Below are 16,301 nucleotides of genomic sequence, written 5' to 3' on the forward strand. Positions count from 1 at the left end.
CTTTCTTGTTGCACAAATATGACCGTTATGGATTCCAGTCATCCCCCCATGGGACATGACACTCGGGGAAGGTTCTTCATGGCTCTGAGGGACACAGACAGACCAGGAAAAAAAAAGAAAAGAAAACTCATTGCTAAGTAAATAACCAGACACTAGTCAGTGATGTTTTCAGAGAAAAGCTCTTGATAAGGAGGGGGAAATGTGAAAATACCTCTCATCTCAGTTTACATTGTTAGAGGGGAAAAGACGATTCTCTCATAGCTCATTAAAAACAAGACTGACTACCACCTGTTGCCAGTGAAAAGCTGCCACTTTTGTTCTCCTGCAATAACTTTTTGTTCAAAACAACTCTCCACAATTTCCTCCCAAAACCCAGTAAAAACTGACATTAGGCAAGCATCAAACTGTGGCCCTCTCAGGACCTCATAAATGTGTGCATGTGAGTAAGCGATGTGCATGTTTTCTGTGGGTATTTTCAGCCTATATTTGAACCTGAAAGCCCAGATAACATCTCAATCTGAAGAAAGCCCAGGCATGTCTGGGCTTGCCCCCTGAGTGACAGGGTGCCTTCTTTGTCATTTGCATAATGACAGTCTAGTGTTAATTCTAAAGAAGGAAAGAGCCATACAACCAAATATATAATATTTTTTATTATAATTCATATAATACAAATCTTTAAAGAAATAATTTTAAAAGAAAACAGAAAAAAAGAAGACTGTGTCCCAACAAATCTGGGACAAAAAGTGCAAAACTTAGGGGTGCACCCACTGAATCCCAAAAAACGTCTCATCAGCATTTTGGGACGGCAGCAGTGGCAGAGTGAGGTTAGTGCAGAGAGTGTCCCCGTGGGCCAAAGGCGTCAGGCGCTGCGAGGCGACCGTGCACCTGAGGTAGAAGTTGAGTCTCAGCAGACTAATGCTCCGGGTGGCAGGGGAGCAGATGCCCACAGCCAGGGTGGCCCGGGATGACATGGTGTTCTTCAGGGAGGAGGAGCAGTTGGTTAATGTCACCTGGATGTGCAGCCTGTAGATGCCGTCACGCTGGACAAGCAGCTGCCCTTTGTCCAGCTGTGGTCCACGCAGGAAGGACCGACCCAGCTCTGGGCCCCCTTGCCAGTGCAGCCTGGGGTCCATTCGAGGTCCTGGAAGCAAAGGGTGGGGGTGGGGTGGAAGGATGGAGGTTTAAGGAAACTGAGTGCTACAGACTGACTGTCCAAAATTTTTATGTGGAAACCTGACCCTCGAGGTGGGTGTAGGAGGTGGGGTCTGAGGAGGTGGGAGGTGACTTGGTCACGAGAGTGGCACTCTCATGAATAGGATTAGTGCCCTTATAAAAGAGACCCCATGTCTATCAATGGACGAATGGATAAAGAAGCTGTATATCTAAATACAATGGAACATTATTCTGTCATAAAAGGAAGTCCTGCTGCTTGATACAACATGGATGGACCTTGAGGGCTTTATGCTTGGTAAAAAAACACATGTTCTTTGTAAGCCACCCAGTCTGTGGTATGCTGTTACAATAGCCTGGACAGTAGTGCAGAGAAGGAAAGAAGAACAGGGGTTCCTGCACTAGGGAATGGAAAGAACAGAGCCCTCAAAACTCAGAGGATGAGAGGACGAGGATTACAGAGAGGATGGGAGGGGATGGCTGAATGACTCACACCTTTGCTGACACCACCTGCTCAGGGGCGCCTCCCCTAAGAACTTCACTTTCCACTGCAAACTCAGGCTGGCATGTGGACCCCCCTCCCTTGCTTCATTTTGCTCCAAAATACACTATATGCACTTTATTCTACTTGGCATGCTACATAATTTTCCTGCCCCTTGATTAGTGCCCCCGCAGTAGAAGGAAAATGAGAGGGCAGGGCCTTTTGTCTGTTCTCGTCCCCGCTGTGGCAGCAGAGTGGTGCCTGGCTCACAGTAGATGCTCAACTAATATTTATGGAATGAATGCAGGAATGATAGCAATTGTTATCAGTGTGGCTTCAGTTGTTTTTGGTTCTCCCAAGGCAGAAGATCAAATGCGAAGGACTGAGAGAAAGAGTAAGTTAGCACACCCAGAAACACACTGCCTCAAGCTCTCTCTTTCTCTCCCTCTTCTTCTCGTTTTCATTATTTTCTCCCTCCATTTCTCTTTCTTTCTCTCCCTTTCTCTTTGTTTATTTCTCCTTCCCTCCTCTTCTTTCTCTTCCTCTCTCTGTCTCCCTCCCTTCCTCTCTCTTTCTCTCACTTGTGACTCTTTCTCTCCCTCCCAGCACCAGCCCCCCTCCCCGCCTCCCCCGCCTTTTGCATCACCTGTGTGGTTCAGCTGGAGCTCAGCTATGTCCCACTGGAAGAAAAGAGAAAACAGGGCAATCAGAGTTCTTTCTTCTGCCCACCCTCCTATGCAGCTTCATCTCAAGGGGCTGACTTGGGCATGCTTTTTTTAAATAACCTCCTAAAGAGGAAGTATGTTTGAACCAGCATGGAGCATGAGAAAAAACCTTAAAAGAACTTAGTTTCCTGGACATAACGCGGGGAAGAGGCACGTGCGCCTGTCTCTCTCGGCTGTGAGGGCCCTGCGCGCCCCGAGAGACGTCCCCTGTGGTGGGTGTCCAGGTGAGCAGCTACGGTGCTCCTGTCCTGGGAGCCCCTGAACTCCCCCTCCCAGCTTTGTGAAGCACCCGGCAGCCTCTGAGTCAGCCTGCTGGGGGAACAGCCTCTGAGTCAGCCTGCGAGTCATCCGTTGTCGGTGCGGCGTCCACGCAGCTTTCCCAGAGGCAGCCGCCCACCCTGGGATCCCCATGAGGGATTTACCTCCTGGGCAGGACTATCCCCCAGTCCTGAATCCCAGGGAAACCTTGTCTCTGCTCTACCTCCCTGCTCTGGGCTCTATCTCTTGCTGTCCCTTCCCAATCAGATCTCTCCTCCTGGCTGACTTTTTACCCATCATTCTGGTTTTGTCTTTTTATTTTATTTCAGTTTTTTTGGTTAGTCAGTCTGCGCTCCAGCTGGTTCCTCTGCCTGCGATTCTGTCCCTCGTTTCCCACCTCCCCTCCGCACCCCCGCCCGGCCAGGCTCCCTCCAGAGGGTCCCCACGCTCCCCAGCAGGCGACAGATGTGCCTTTCTCTTACCCTCCCTTCTTGACTTACCGCAGGTGACTCGAGCCGGTGTTGCTGTGCGAGTTGCTGGATGCAGACGATGCTGCATATCCCCGTGACAATGAAAAGCAGCACAGAAACAGTCCGCAAGATGAGCGCCCAGGGCAGGCGGCGTATCAAGTAGGTGCAGGAGCCTTCCTCTGCCATCTCTTTCCTTGTCTTCCGCCAGCGCTGCATCAGCTGCGAGCCCACAGAGCAGCCCAAGGGCGCGAGCGAGCTCACTCAGGAAATGAACTTCAGCCCGCAGTTTAGGACTTGGGCCAGTCGCAACCTGCCAAGGATACTCCCCGCCCCTGTGGGGAGGTCCCGGCAAAGGGGGTGGGGGGACTTGAGTTCTTCCAGTGTAGGGAAATCCCCTCTAGCTCCTGATGGGCCCCTTGGGCCAGGGAGTTGCCCGTCCCTCAATCTTCCCATTCCACTTCCTAAGTTCAGCTTCTGGTACTCATTCATTCTTTATCCATCCATCCATCCATCCATCCATCCATCCACCCACCCACCCACCCATCCACCCATCCAGCAAACCTTTATTAGAGCATCTACTATAGACCAGACGCTGCTTTGAATTACTTGATTGGTGTCGCTGGGGGAGTTCCTTCAATCAATTGTCCTCTAGACTGTGCAGTTTCGGCACAGAGTGGAGGTTCTGAAACCAGCGCTGGCTGTGCCTTCATTCGAGAGGCCGTAGAGGATGGAGGTGGGGGAACATGGCGTTTTCTTTTCAGCTAAGTCCCTTCACGACTTCTGAGAAGTTGGGGGACGCCTGCCTGACACAGTGTGGAACTGTCCACACCTATCTACACCCCTGAGAAATTAGGGACAGCGTGAAGGTGCCCACTCAGGCGTCCTCGTTTTCCAACGTGGCCACCCCTTCACGGTCCCTTTGCTGTGGGTGCCTCCATCTTGCCAGAGGGCTATGCCTCTTGCCGTTCTCCTTGGCAGAATTCTAAACAGGAAGGCAACAAAGGTCCCTTCGCTACAGCTTCCCCTTAACTAATACCATGCCTCTCAATTCTTGGATTTAAGCTAGGACTGGGGCTTCTGGACACCCTTGTCTTAGCACCGATTTCTCCTACACCATACTTGTCCCTTTCTCTTTAGTACTGGAAAAGTTGGGATTTCCCTCCATTTTTCCATATGTAGCAAGGGCTTGCATGACTCAGATGCTAAAAGATCAGGTTCTAAAGCAAGCCAGCCTAGCAGGGTGAAGTAAGTGAGGCACTCAGGTGCAAAAGTAAGGCGCATCCCAAAACTCAGTGATCAAGTTAAATAATATTCTAGTGTAATATTTTCAAAAGTCAAAAAATTATTGCAGAAAATGTGCAGGATGAAATGAACAAAATGTCAAAATGCTTTTTAAAAAAATTTTTTAACAACTTTTTTCTTGTGATGAGAACATTTAAAATCTACTCTCTTAGCAACTTACAAATATGCAATACATTATTATTACCTATAGTAACCACGTGCATGATATCCCCATGATTTATTTATTTTACAACTGGAAGTTCATACCTTTGTACCACCTTCACCCAAAATATTTAAAATAAAGATTGGATCTGACCCTGTACTTGCCTGACTTACCCCTTTCCTTACTTTAGTTCTGAACTTGAAGCCCAAATTTGAATTCTGGCTCCATTACTTACCGTATATGTGACCTTGGGCAAATTACTTAACCTCTCTGTGCCTCAGTTGCCTGGAGGTAATAATGTTATCTATCTCATAGACCTGCTATAAAGATTAAAAGAGTTAATATCCACCAAGTATTTAGCACAAAGCTAGCATGTAGTAAGGAACTGTTGATGGCCATTACTACTACTCCTATTAATAATATTATTATCGTGATAACTTCAGGTCTCTATATGACTATAGTAACCTAAACCCTAAAAGTCTTTCAGATCTGAATGTCAATACATAATTAGAGTTTAAATAATTTACAAAATACTTTTTTTTTTTCTGTTGCCAAAGTTAGCTTTCAAGACTATTGCCTTGATAGGAGCTAAAAAGTCTCAAATTTCATTGTCAAAGCTGTTATTGCCTCCTTCCCCTGAAGCTTGTGTACTGGTTATGCTTTAGTAACAAACATCTCTTTATGCCTTTACACAAGAAATGTTTATTTCTTGCTCATGCTACATGCAGGTCAGTGAGGGGTTCACATCTGCTCATGGTAGCTGAAATGTCACCATTATTTACTTTCCATTGGCCAAGGCATGTCATGCTGCCCTGCCTAAGTCCAGAGGATGAAGGGAAGTGGCAGCTTCCATGAGCCTGGGAGAAGGGAGGCTAAAAATATCAGGTGGAAAACACTAATTACTATCAGAATCCACCCATTAGGTCACCAAAAACTCAGCTCATTCTCCTTCCTGCTCGCAAAATGCAGTCACCACTCCCTGAGAGAGACGGCCCCAAAGTCCCACCTGTTACAGCATCAAGCTGTAAAGTCAGGATATCTCAGTGATGTGAAATAACCTCCACTATTTCACTGCACTGAGGGGTGATGTGTGGGTCTCAGTAGCAAGCCCATAGAACCAAAAGCTTGAGCTATCTGCCTCCTTCCATGTCCAACATCGAGTGGCTCATCAGGGGCCCATGGCACATACTCCCATTTGGGGAGGGGAAGAGTAGCAATTCTGAAATCCTGTTGGACAGACATTAAGAGGACCCCAGCAGGGAGTGAGGGTGAGCTCTAATTCTGATGCCTATAACAGTGCCTGGCACGCAGTAGGTGCTTAATAAATAGTTATTGACTAAATGTCCATGAAGACAAGATCCACCAGCCATGCCTTCACTCACAGAGATTCCTACTTGCTAGCCCTGGGTTTATCACCATGAACCTGTGGACCGGTGGAAAACAACTCTCCAGAAAACCCACCAAAAGAATGGTTTATTTGGGAAAAGAAAAAGAAACAAAGCCACCAAGGAGTGTGTATATACACACTCGCAGGCCTGTGTCCCAACCTGCCACCCATGTGGAAAAAAGAGGGGCCAAGGCCAACATGGCTTCCCCCTTTATTCTCATCCCTCCCCTGGAAGTTACCACAAAGTTCAACAGGAAGTCAAGACTAGAGTTAACAGGGGCCCAGCTCCACCCATAGTTTTCCCTACTCTATGGTTAAGCATCTTACGATGCCAGTTCATTTTTATCAAACGCCTTTCTCTATTCAGATCCAAGCTCCTTTGTTCTATCTTAGTTATATTTGCAAAGACCCTGTTTCCAAACAAGGTCATGTTCACAAGTACCAGGGATCAGAACTTTGTTCTGTTCTCTCATTCCCACCTTCAGTTTCCTGGTCTTCTGTCAAAAGAGAAGATCAGAGCCCCGTGATATTGTGATATAATCAGAAATATATATCTGGTCTTCATCCTTGGTCCCTGACACAAGAAATTCTAAAACCCTTGGAATTTTTTGAATGACAAGGGTGAGAGGAGTGTCTTTTGTTATTCATAATAATCCCCTTTTAAACACAGTTGAGTTTATGCCATTAGCATAAACTCTTGGTAGACCCCTGGATGGTTTCAGGATGGGAGCTGGATCCCAGAAAAACCAAAGTGTCATTATGGGGTTGAAACTTTCAGGCCACACCCCCTCCCCATGGCAAACCTCCAGGGAGAGGAGATGGGATGGAAATTGAGTTAATCACCAATGACCAATGATTTAATCAGTCATAACCATGTTAACCTAAAAATAAAAGGCCTTTCAAAGAGAAAAGCAAACAAACATTTATTTGAGGTAATAAGAATAGCTATTGAAGGAGCACTGATTCAGGCAGAAGTCCAAATAGTGTCCTGATTAGAAGACAAAGGCAAGGGGTATTTATGAGAAAGGGTAGGGGAACAATAACATCGATAGAAGGAGGGCATTTCTATTGGTGCAGATAAGCTAACAAAGATGTTAATTCTAAACAATGTTTTAAAATTGCACTCCAGTAGTCATTCTATCTGCTTTCTTGTTATCCTTGTAAATAGCTTTTTTGGACACAAGGTTGCTTAGACTCAGTCCAAAGTTTATTCTGCTCTGTTTTAACATCCCAAAGATTTGAGGTATAAGACATGCAAAGCAGTTCCTCTGGGATAGCAGTTCTGGCTCCATTTTAAAGTGGTTCCATTTATATTATTGTTTACAACTATGTAATAAAACCTCTGTAAGAACCTCCATCTCCAGACCCTGACAACCACTTACTTACTTTGTCTCTAGGGTTTTACCTATTCTGGACATTTTATACAAATGGAATCATGCAATATGTGTGGTCTCTTGTTTAGCTTCTTTCAGCGAGCATCGTGTCTTCAAGGCCCATCACACTGTATGTAACACGAGTCAGTACTTCATTTAGTTTTCTATGTTTGTCAGGAGTCATTATTAGGCCTCTTTATGAAAAGGCTTCCAATGAAGGCACTTGGGCTCTGAAAGCAGCCAAGCGTAAGAACATGGCTAGCTGGGGTGCCTCAATTGCAATTCTCTTGAGCTCGTGCAACGCATTGACTGTGCACCAAGCATGGTGTGAAGAGGGCAACTTTCTCCTGTGAAGCTACTTTTGCTCAGGTCTTTTTTGACATCTGTCCAACTGATTCCTTATTTTGTATGCTGTGTAGATCACTTCATTTGCTTGTAGCTTCAGTTTCCTTCTAAATTAAGTGTAAGCCAAGAATAGCCAAACCAACACATCTTAATTAAACTTACATGACCTCCACGAATACCTAGAATTATAATGAATTTTCAAAATTTTTATTCAATTTTTTATGACCTCATCACAAAAAAGAAATGGTAATTATGTGAAATGAGGTGTTAGCTAAAACTACGATGGTCATCATATTGCAATATATAAGGGTATCAAACCAACACGTTCTTTACCATAAACTCACACTATGTTACATGTCAATTATATCTCAGTTTTAAAAAAGAAACTAAAAAAGGAAAAATAATTTGAAAACTTCAGTGAAATAGGAAAGTTTTAGGAATATATCACTTACAAAAACTGATTCAAGAAGTAGGAAATTTTAATACTTTTATAACCATTAAAGATATTAAATCAGCTGTTTAGTCACTTCTCTTGGCTTCTATGAGATATTTTCCTTCATATGGTGCAAAAATATATTTGGTTATTAAATGCATACAAATTGATTTTTTTTAATTTATCTATTTATTTATCTTTATTAAATTTATTGGGGTGACATTGGTTAGTAAATTTATATAGGCTTCAAGTGTACATTTCTATACTACATCATCTATATATTATGCTGTGTGTTAAACCACCCAGAGTCAGCTCTCCTTCCATCACCATACATTTGATCCTGTTTACCCTCTTCTTGAATCCCTCTCCCCCTTTACCCTCTGGTAACCACTAAATTATTGTCTGTGTCTGTGAGTTTTTGTTTGCCTTGTTCATTTGTTGGTTTCAGTTTTATATGCCACATATGAGTGAAGCCATACGATTCTCCACTTTTTTCTGTCTGACTTATTTCACTTAGCATGATAATCTCAGGATCTATCCATGTTGTCACAAATGGCAGTATTTCATCTTTTCTTATTGCAGAGTAATATTCCATTGCCTATATGTATCACATTTTCTTTATCCAATCATCTACAAAGGACACTAGTTGTTTCCATGTCTTGGCCATTGTGAATAATGCTGCAACGAACATAGGGGTACATATATCTTTATGGATAAATGTTTTCAGATATTTTGGGTACGTACCCAGAAGAGGGATTACTGGGTCATATGGTAGCTCTATTCTTAATTTTTTGATGAAACTCCATACTGTTTTCCATAGTGGTTATACTGTTTACATTCCCACCAGCAGTATATGAGGGCTCCTTTTTCTCCACAGCCTCTCCAACACTTGTTACTATTTGTCTTGTTGATGACAGCCATTCTGACTGGGGTGAGGTGTTATCTCATTGTGGTTTTGATATGCATTTCCCTAATAGCTAGTGAAGTTGAGTATCTTTTTTTTTTTTTAATTTTATTTTATTAAATTTACTGGGGTGACAACTGTTAGTAAAATTACATAGATTTCAGGTGTACAATTCTGTATTACATCATCTATAAATCCCATTGAGTATCTTTTCATATATTTGTTGGCTGCTTGTATGTCTTCTTGGGAGTAGTGTCTGTTCAAGTCTTCTGCCCATTTTTTAATTGGATTGTTTGTTTTTTTGTTATTGAATTCTTTATATATTTTGAATATTAGCCCATTATGACAGGTGTTGTTTGCAAATATTTTCTCCCACTCAGTTGGTTGTCTCTTTGTTTTTTGATGGTTTCTTTTGCTGCTCAGAAGCTTTTTAGTTTCATGTAGTCCCATTCGTTTATTTGCTTTTGCTTCCCTTGCCTTTGAGGTCAAATTCATAAAATCCTCTTTGAACCCAAGGTCCATAGTTTAGTACCTATGTTTTCTTCTATGCAGTTTATTGTCTCAGGTCTTATGTTTAGGTCTCTGATCTATTTTGAGTTAATTTTGGTATTTGGTGACAGATAGTCGTCTAGTTTCATTCTTTTGCATGTGGCTTTCCAATTTCCACAGCACCATTTATTGAAGAGGTTTTCTTTTCTTTTTTATAACATAACAATCTTTTATTAACAAAAATACCAAAAATAATGCCATTGTTTTTTCCTATGCCTTGGGATGACTATGAAAATAACACATTTTAAAATGACAAATGCAGAATCCAAAATAGAAAATTATCTATAATTCTATTATATAGAAATATCACTAAAATTTTGGTGAACGTTTGTCCAGATTTTATATTTGTATACACACACACAAACACACACACTTATTTGTATATTCCAAACTGAGATTATAAAGCATACATATTGTCTTTAATATTGCTACTTAATGTATTATGGACTTGTTTCCATGCCAAACACAAACAAAGAAGATATAACTATACTACCATTTTTAAAAGTTGCTTAGAATTCCTCTGCATTAATGCATCATGATTTATTGAACATTGCCCTGTTTTTCAACATTTAGACTGTTCTCAGTATTTCATTATTACCCTGTGAGTCACATACTTATATATATATATATATATTTTGGATATTTTTCTCATCATTTATTTCCAAGGGATAAAGTCTAGGAGTAGAATTACTGAATCCTATCAGAGTAGAGAAATAATTTTAATTTACATTGCCAAGTTCTCTCCTTCCCCCAAATACTATACCTATTTCTTACCTATTTCAATTCTGGGTTAAAAACACTTAATTAAATTCTTTTGGACTATAACCCACTCCTAATTTTGAAGCTGCTCCTATGAAAATTTTAGTTGTTTAAAATTATGATTTTTAAATTATGTTCTGATTTGTTCTCTCGAGGGCCAAAGACCTGGAAGATGAGGCTGGTGAGGAGGGGGAGAGCGTATATATTTTTAAAAGATTTTTATTAAAATATAGCTAGCATACAATATTATATTAGTTTCAGGCATACATCATAGTTATTCAACAGTACCCACCTAGCACTGTACAGAGTTACTACCACATTATTGATTATATTCCTTATGCTGAAGAAGTGATCACCATGATAAGTCCAGCAAAGACCTGACGCTGTACCAGCTATTACAATATCATTGATCTTCCCTCCCTTTTTAATTTTTCAATTAGAGTTGACATTCAACATTATTTTATATTAGTTTCAAGCGTACAGCATAGTGGTTAGACATTTATATAATTTAGGAAGTTATTCTCCCGGACTAGTACCCACTTAGCACTATACATAGCTATTACTGTATTATTGACTATATTCCCTATACTTTACATCCCCATGACTATTTTGTAACTACAAATTTGTGTTTATTAATCCTTTCACCTTTTTCACCCTGCCCCCAACCCCTTCCCATCTATCACCCCAATAGATCTAGTACCCATCTGACACCATACATAGTTGTTACAATATTATTGACTATAGTCCTCATGCTGTACCCTACACCCCCATAACTACTGTGTAACATCCAATTTGTGCTTCTTAATCTCTTCCCCTTTTCACCCACTCCCAACGCCTCTCCCATCTAGCAACTGTCAAAATATTCTCTGTATCTATGAATTTGTTTCTGTTTTGTTTGTTTCTTTATTTTGTTCTTTAGATTCCACTTACAAGTGAAATCATATGACATTTGTCTTTCACTGTCTGACTTATTGCACTCAGCACAGTACCCTGTGTGTGGTACATAGGTCCATCCATGTTTTTGCAGATGGCAAGATTTAATTCTTTTCTACAGCTGAGTAATAGTCTATTGTATGTATGTATATATATATATATATATAGATCACCTCTTTATCCATTCATCCATTCAGGGACACCCAGGTTGCCTTCATATCTTGGCTACTGTAAACAATGCTGCAATGATCATATGGATGACCACGTCCCCTTGAAGTAGCGTTTTGGGTTTGTTTGGATAAATACCCAGAAGTGGGATTAATGGGTCCTTCTTTGTCTCTTGTTATAGTCTTTGTTTTAATGTCTATTTTGTCTGATATAAGTATTACTATCCCAGTTTTTTGTTTGTTTGTTCCCATTTTCATGAAATATCTTTTTCCATCTCTCTATTTTCAGTCTCTGTGTGTCTTTTGATCTGAAGTGAGTCTCATGTAGGCAGCATATGTAACGGTCTTGTTTTCTTGTCCATTCAGCCACCCTATGTTTTTTTTTATTGGAGCATTTAATCCATTTACATTGAAAGTAATTGCTGATAGATATGTAGTTATTGCCATTTTATTATTCATATATATGTATATATATATCTATATGTATCTATCTGTATATATATCTATATGTATCTATCTGTATATATATCTATATCTATCTATCTATCTATCTGTATATATATCTATATCTATCTATCTGTATATATATGTATATATATATACACATATATATGTGTGTGTGTGTATATATATATATATATATATATATATATATATATATATTTGTCTTAAGGAAGTCCCTCTAAGATTCCTTGTAATATTGGTTTGGTGATGATGAACTTCTTCAGCTTTTTCTTGTCTGGGAAGCTCTTTATCTGTCCTTTGATTCTAAATGATAGATATTCTGGATAGAGTAATCTTGGTTGTAGGTTCTTGCTTTGCATCACTTTAATATTTCCTGCCAATCTCTTCTGGCCTGCAAAGATTCTGTTGAGATATCAGCTGATAGTCTTATGGGGGCTCCCTTGTAGGTAACTGTTTTTCTCTTGCTGCTTTTATGTTTCTCTCTTTGTCTTTAACCTTTGGCATTTTAATAATAATGTGTCTTCGTGTGGGCCTCTTTGGGTTCATCTTGTTTGGGACTCTCTGCACTGCCTGGGCTTGTATGTCTATTTCCTTTGCCAGGTTAGGGAAGTTTTCTGTCATTATATCTTCAAATAGGTTTTCAGTTCCTCTCTCTCTCTCTTCTCCTCCTGGTATCCTATAATGCGAATGTTGGTGTGCTTGATGTTGTCCCAGAGGCCCCTTAAATTCTCCTCAATTTTTTGGATTCTTTTTTCTTTTTGCTGTTTTGATTGGGTGTTTTCTGCTACCTAATTCTCTGCATTGCTGGTTTGATCCTTTGCTCCATCTGATCTACTATTGATTCTCTGTATGTATTCTTCATTTTCATTATTGTATTCTTTGTTTCTGAATAGTTCTTTTTCATGTTTTCTATCTCCATTTATGTTTCCTATCTCTTTGTTGAAGTTCTCCCTGAGATCTTCGAACATCCTCATAACCAGTGTTTGGAACTCTGCATCTGGTAGATCACTTGTCTTCATTTTGTTTAGTTCTTTTTCTGGAGCTTTGTTCTGTTCTTTTATTTGGGGCATGTTTCTTTGTCTCCCCATTTTGGTTGTCTCTCTGTTTGTTTCTATGTATTAGGTAGGGCTGCTATGTCTTCTGGTCTTAGTAGAATGGCCTTATGTAGTAGGTGTGCTGTGGGGCTCAGTGGCAGTCTTCACGGTCACTTGAGCCACACATTCCAGGTGTGCCCCTTGTGCGGGTTGTGTGTGCCCTCCTCTTGCAGTTGAGCTTTGGCTGCTATTTGCACATCAGTGGAAGGGATTGACCCTTGGGCTGATTGGTTGTGAGGACTGGCTCTGTCTACAGTGGAGGAGCTGTGGTGCAGGGAGAACCCTAAAGAGCAGGATCTGCCTCAGCAGGACTCTCGTGCCTGTCCAGTCTGCCCCTTGGATGTGTCATTCTTGGAGGCAGCTGGGTGATGCTCCAGCTCTATTCAAAGCTGGCCACTGGCAGTGCCAGCCCCAGGAGTGCCTTGTGGGGGATGTGCTGCAGGTCAAGTTCAGCTGCAGCCCAGGTACTCCATTCAGGACCACCCAGAAGGAGCCGCAAAGAAATCTGCAGATGGCTGACACCTGTGCCATGCTTGGAAGTGCCTCAAGAGGCCAAGCTGCAAACCAAGGCTGGTTGTCATTAGTGCTGGGCTTAGGGCTGCTCAGCCAGAGGTACAGGACATGCTCAAGCCAGATGCTGCTTGTCTGGATTCTGTGAAGCTTTTTTTTTTTTTCTCCTTCCTTTGCTTCCCCACTCTGGTTCAAGCCATTGTTTCTCAGTCTAGTTGTGTAGGACGCAGCAAACTGGCCCATGCTGGTATTATGAGCCTTGCGCTCCCCCGGGCTGAGGCAGTGGGTTGGGCAGTCGATCGCCGGTCATTGGTTGACCGCTCACAGCAGCTCCTGCTGGCTGCCAGCCACTCACACTGTCCACCGGCTGCTCATGGCAGCTCTTGGAAGCCCACGGCAGCCCATGGCAGCTCATGCCGACCTCCGCGTTAGGAGTGCATTGCTCCAACCGCCTGAGCTACCTGGCTGGCTTGTTCTGCAAACATTTGAGAGAGCCTAGGAAAGTCTGCAGCATGAGCTAAGGTAGGCAGTTTGTATGAAAAAGCAACTGGAAGCTGCGTGGGTGTGCTCAAAAATTGGGCAGCGTGGGGTCTCAGAATCACCAGGGCGTGGGGAATGAATGGCGGAGAGTCAGATATAGTAGCCGCCTGAGTCTACACGCTGGGAGGAGGGAGGGCTCAACAAAGAAACAATGGCCTTCTCCAGTCCCTCTGTCCAGGAGAAAGCTGGACATCCAGCCCCTGTCCCAAGTCTGACAACTCAGTTTCCCACCATACGTCCCTGCCACCTTTCCAGCTGCTGTTCCAGCATGGGAGCTCAGAGTAAGTCCTTGCATGGTCCCTTTTAGAGGAGCAGCTGGGACTCCAGCCACACTCCGTCTCACTCAGTCACAATCTCCACTGGTTTTCACAACCAGAAATTATGGGGACTTTTCTCTCCAGCACTGGAACCCTGGGCTGGGGTGGGGTTGGGACCTCTCACTCTTCTGAGGGAGACCTCCACAGCCAAGATAGCCCTCCTGATTTTTCATGGTCACACAAGGGTGTGGGACCAGCCCATTCTGCATCTCTGCCCCTCCTACCAGTCTCAAGATGGCTTCTTCTACATATCCTTAGTTGTATGGCTTTGGTTCAACAAGATTTTAGGTGATTCTTAATGATGGTTATTTTGTAATTTAGTTGTAATTTTGATATGGTCGTAAGAGAAGGTAAGCACAGCGTTTACTCACTGCACCATCTTGACCAGAACCTGAAGAGGTTTTCTTTTCTCCATTGTATGTTTTTTGCTCATTTGTCGAAAATTTTCTGTCCATATAGTATACGTAGGTTTATTTCTGGGTTTACACTTCTATTCCATTAGTCTGTATATCTATTTTTCTGCCAATACAATGCTGTTTTGATTATTATCTCTCTGTAACATAAATTGAAATCAAGGAGTGTGATACCTCCAGCCTTGTTTTTTTCCCTCAGGATTGCTTCGGCTATTCAGGGTTTTTCAGATTCCATAGAAATCTGATGATTTTTTTTTTTGTTCTATTTCCTTAAACTATGCCATTGGGATTTTGGTGGAGATTGAATTAAATCTGTATTTTGCTTTGGGTAATACGACAATTTTAACTACATTGATTTTTCTATCAATGAACACAAAATATTTTCTATTTCTTTGAGTCTCCTTCAATTCCTTTTAATAATGTCTTGTAGTTTTCAGTGTATAGGTCCTTCACATCCTTTGTTAAGTTTATTCTTAGGTATTTTATTCATTTAGTTGCAATTGTAAAAGGAATTGTTTTTTTTTCTGAAATTTTATTGTTAGTATATAGGAATGCAATAGATTTTTGTACATTGATTTTGTATCCTGCATTTTTACTGTATTCGTTTATTGTTTCTAATAGTTGTTTGGTGGAGTCTTTATGGTTTTTTACATAAAGAATCATGTTGTCTGCAAAAAGTGACAATTATACTACTTCATTCCCAATTTGGATGCCTTTTATTTCTTTCTATTGCCTGATTGCTCTGGCGAGGACTTCCAGTGCTACGTTGACTAACAGTGGTGAGAGGGGCATCCTTGTCATGTTCCTGATCTTAGAGGAAAAGCTTTCAGTTTTTCACCATTGAGTATGACATTAGCTGAGAGTTTGTCTTACTTGGCCTTTATTATGTTAAGATACTTTTCTTCTGTATTCATTTATTGAGTGTTTTAATCATAAATGGCTGTTGTATCTTGTCAAATGCTTTTTCTGCATCGATTTATATAATCATATGATTTTTATCCTTTATTTTGTTTATGTGGTGTATCACATTGATGGATTTGCATATGTTGAACTATCCTTGTGTTCCTCGAAGGAACCCCATTTGATCATAATGTACAATCTTTTAAATGTATTGTTGTATTTGATTTGCTAGTATTTTCTTTAGGATTTTTTGTGTCTGTATTCATTAAAGGTATTAGTCTGTAATTTTCTTTTTTTGTGTCATGCTTACCAGGTTTTGGTATCAGGGTAATGTTGGCTTCATAAAATGAAGTATTGCCTCTGCTTCAATTTTTTGGAAGAGTTTGATGAGGTATTAGATCCTCTTTGAATGTTTGGTAGAATTCACTAGTGAAGCCATGTGGTCCTGGAGTATTGCTTTTGGGGAGGTTCTTTTAATTTCCTTACTATGGATCGATCTATTTAGATTTTCCAGTTCTTCATGATTCAGTCTAGGAAGGTTATATATAAGAATTTGTCCATTTCTTCTAGGTTATTGAATTTGGAGGCATATAGTCTTTTATAGTATTCTTGTATGACTCTTTGTATTTCTGTGGTATCCATCATAACTTCTTTTTCATTTCTG

At 41.3% G+C, this 16,301-nt stretch overlaps 1 protein-coding gene across 1 annotated transcript; it reads right to left on the bottom strand.

Moving 5' to 3' along the window:
- Positions 1–739: 739 nt before the first annotated feature.
- On the bottom strand, positions 740–4,643 carry CD70 (CD70 molecule). The gene is made up of 3 exons (XM_019710747.3): positions 3,135–4,643; positions 2,298–2,331; positions 740–1,141 (listed from the first exon to the last, which is right to left on the bottom strand). Exons 1-3 carry the CDS (start codon positions 3,318–3,320, stop codon positions 753–755), a joined length of 609 nt encoding a protein of 202 aa, XP_019566306.1. The 5' UTR covers positions 3,321–4,643; the 3' UTR covers positions 740–752.
- Between the last annotated feature and the right edge of the window lie 11,658 nt (positions 4,644–16,301).

This window comes from Rhinolophus sinicus, chromosome 15 (genome assembly GCF_057876585.1).
Source record: "Rhinolophus sinicus isolate RSI-liver-muscle chromosome 15, RSI-T2T, whole genome shotgun sequence".
Classification (NCBI taxonomy): domain Eukaryota; kingdom Metazoa; phylum Chordata; class Mammalia; order Chiroptera; family Rhinolophidae; genus Rhinolophus; species Rhinolophus sinicus.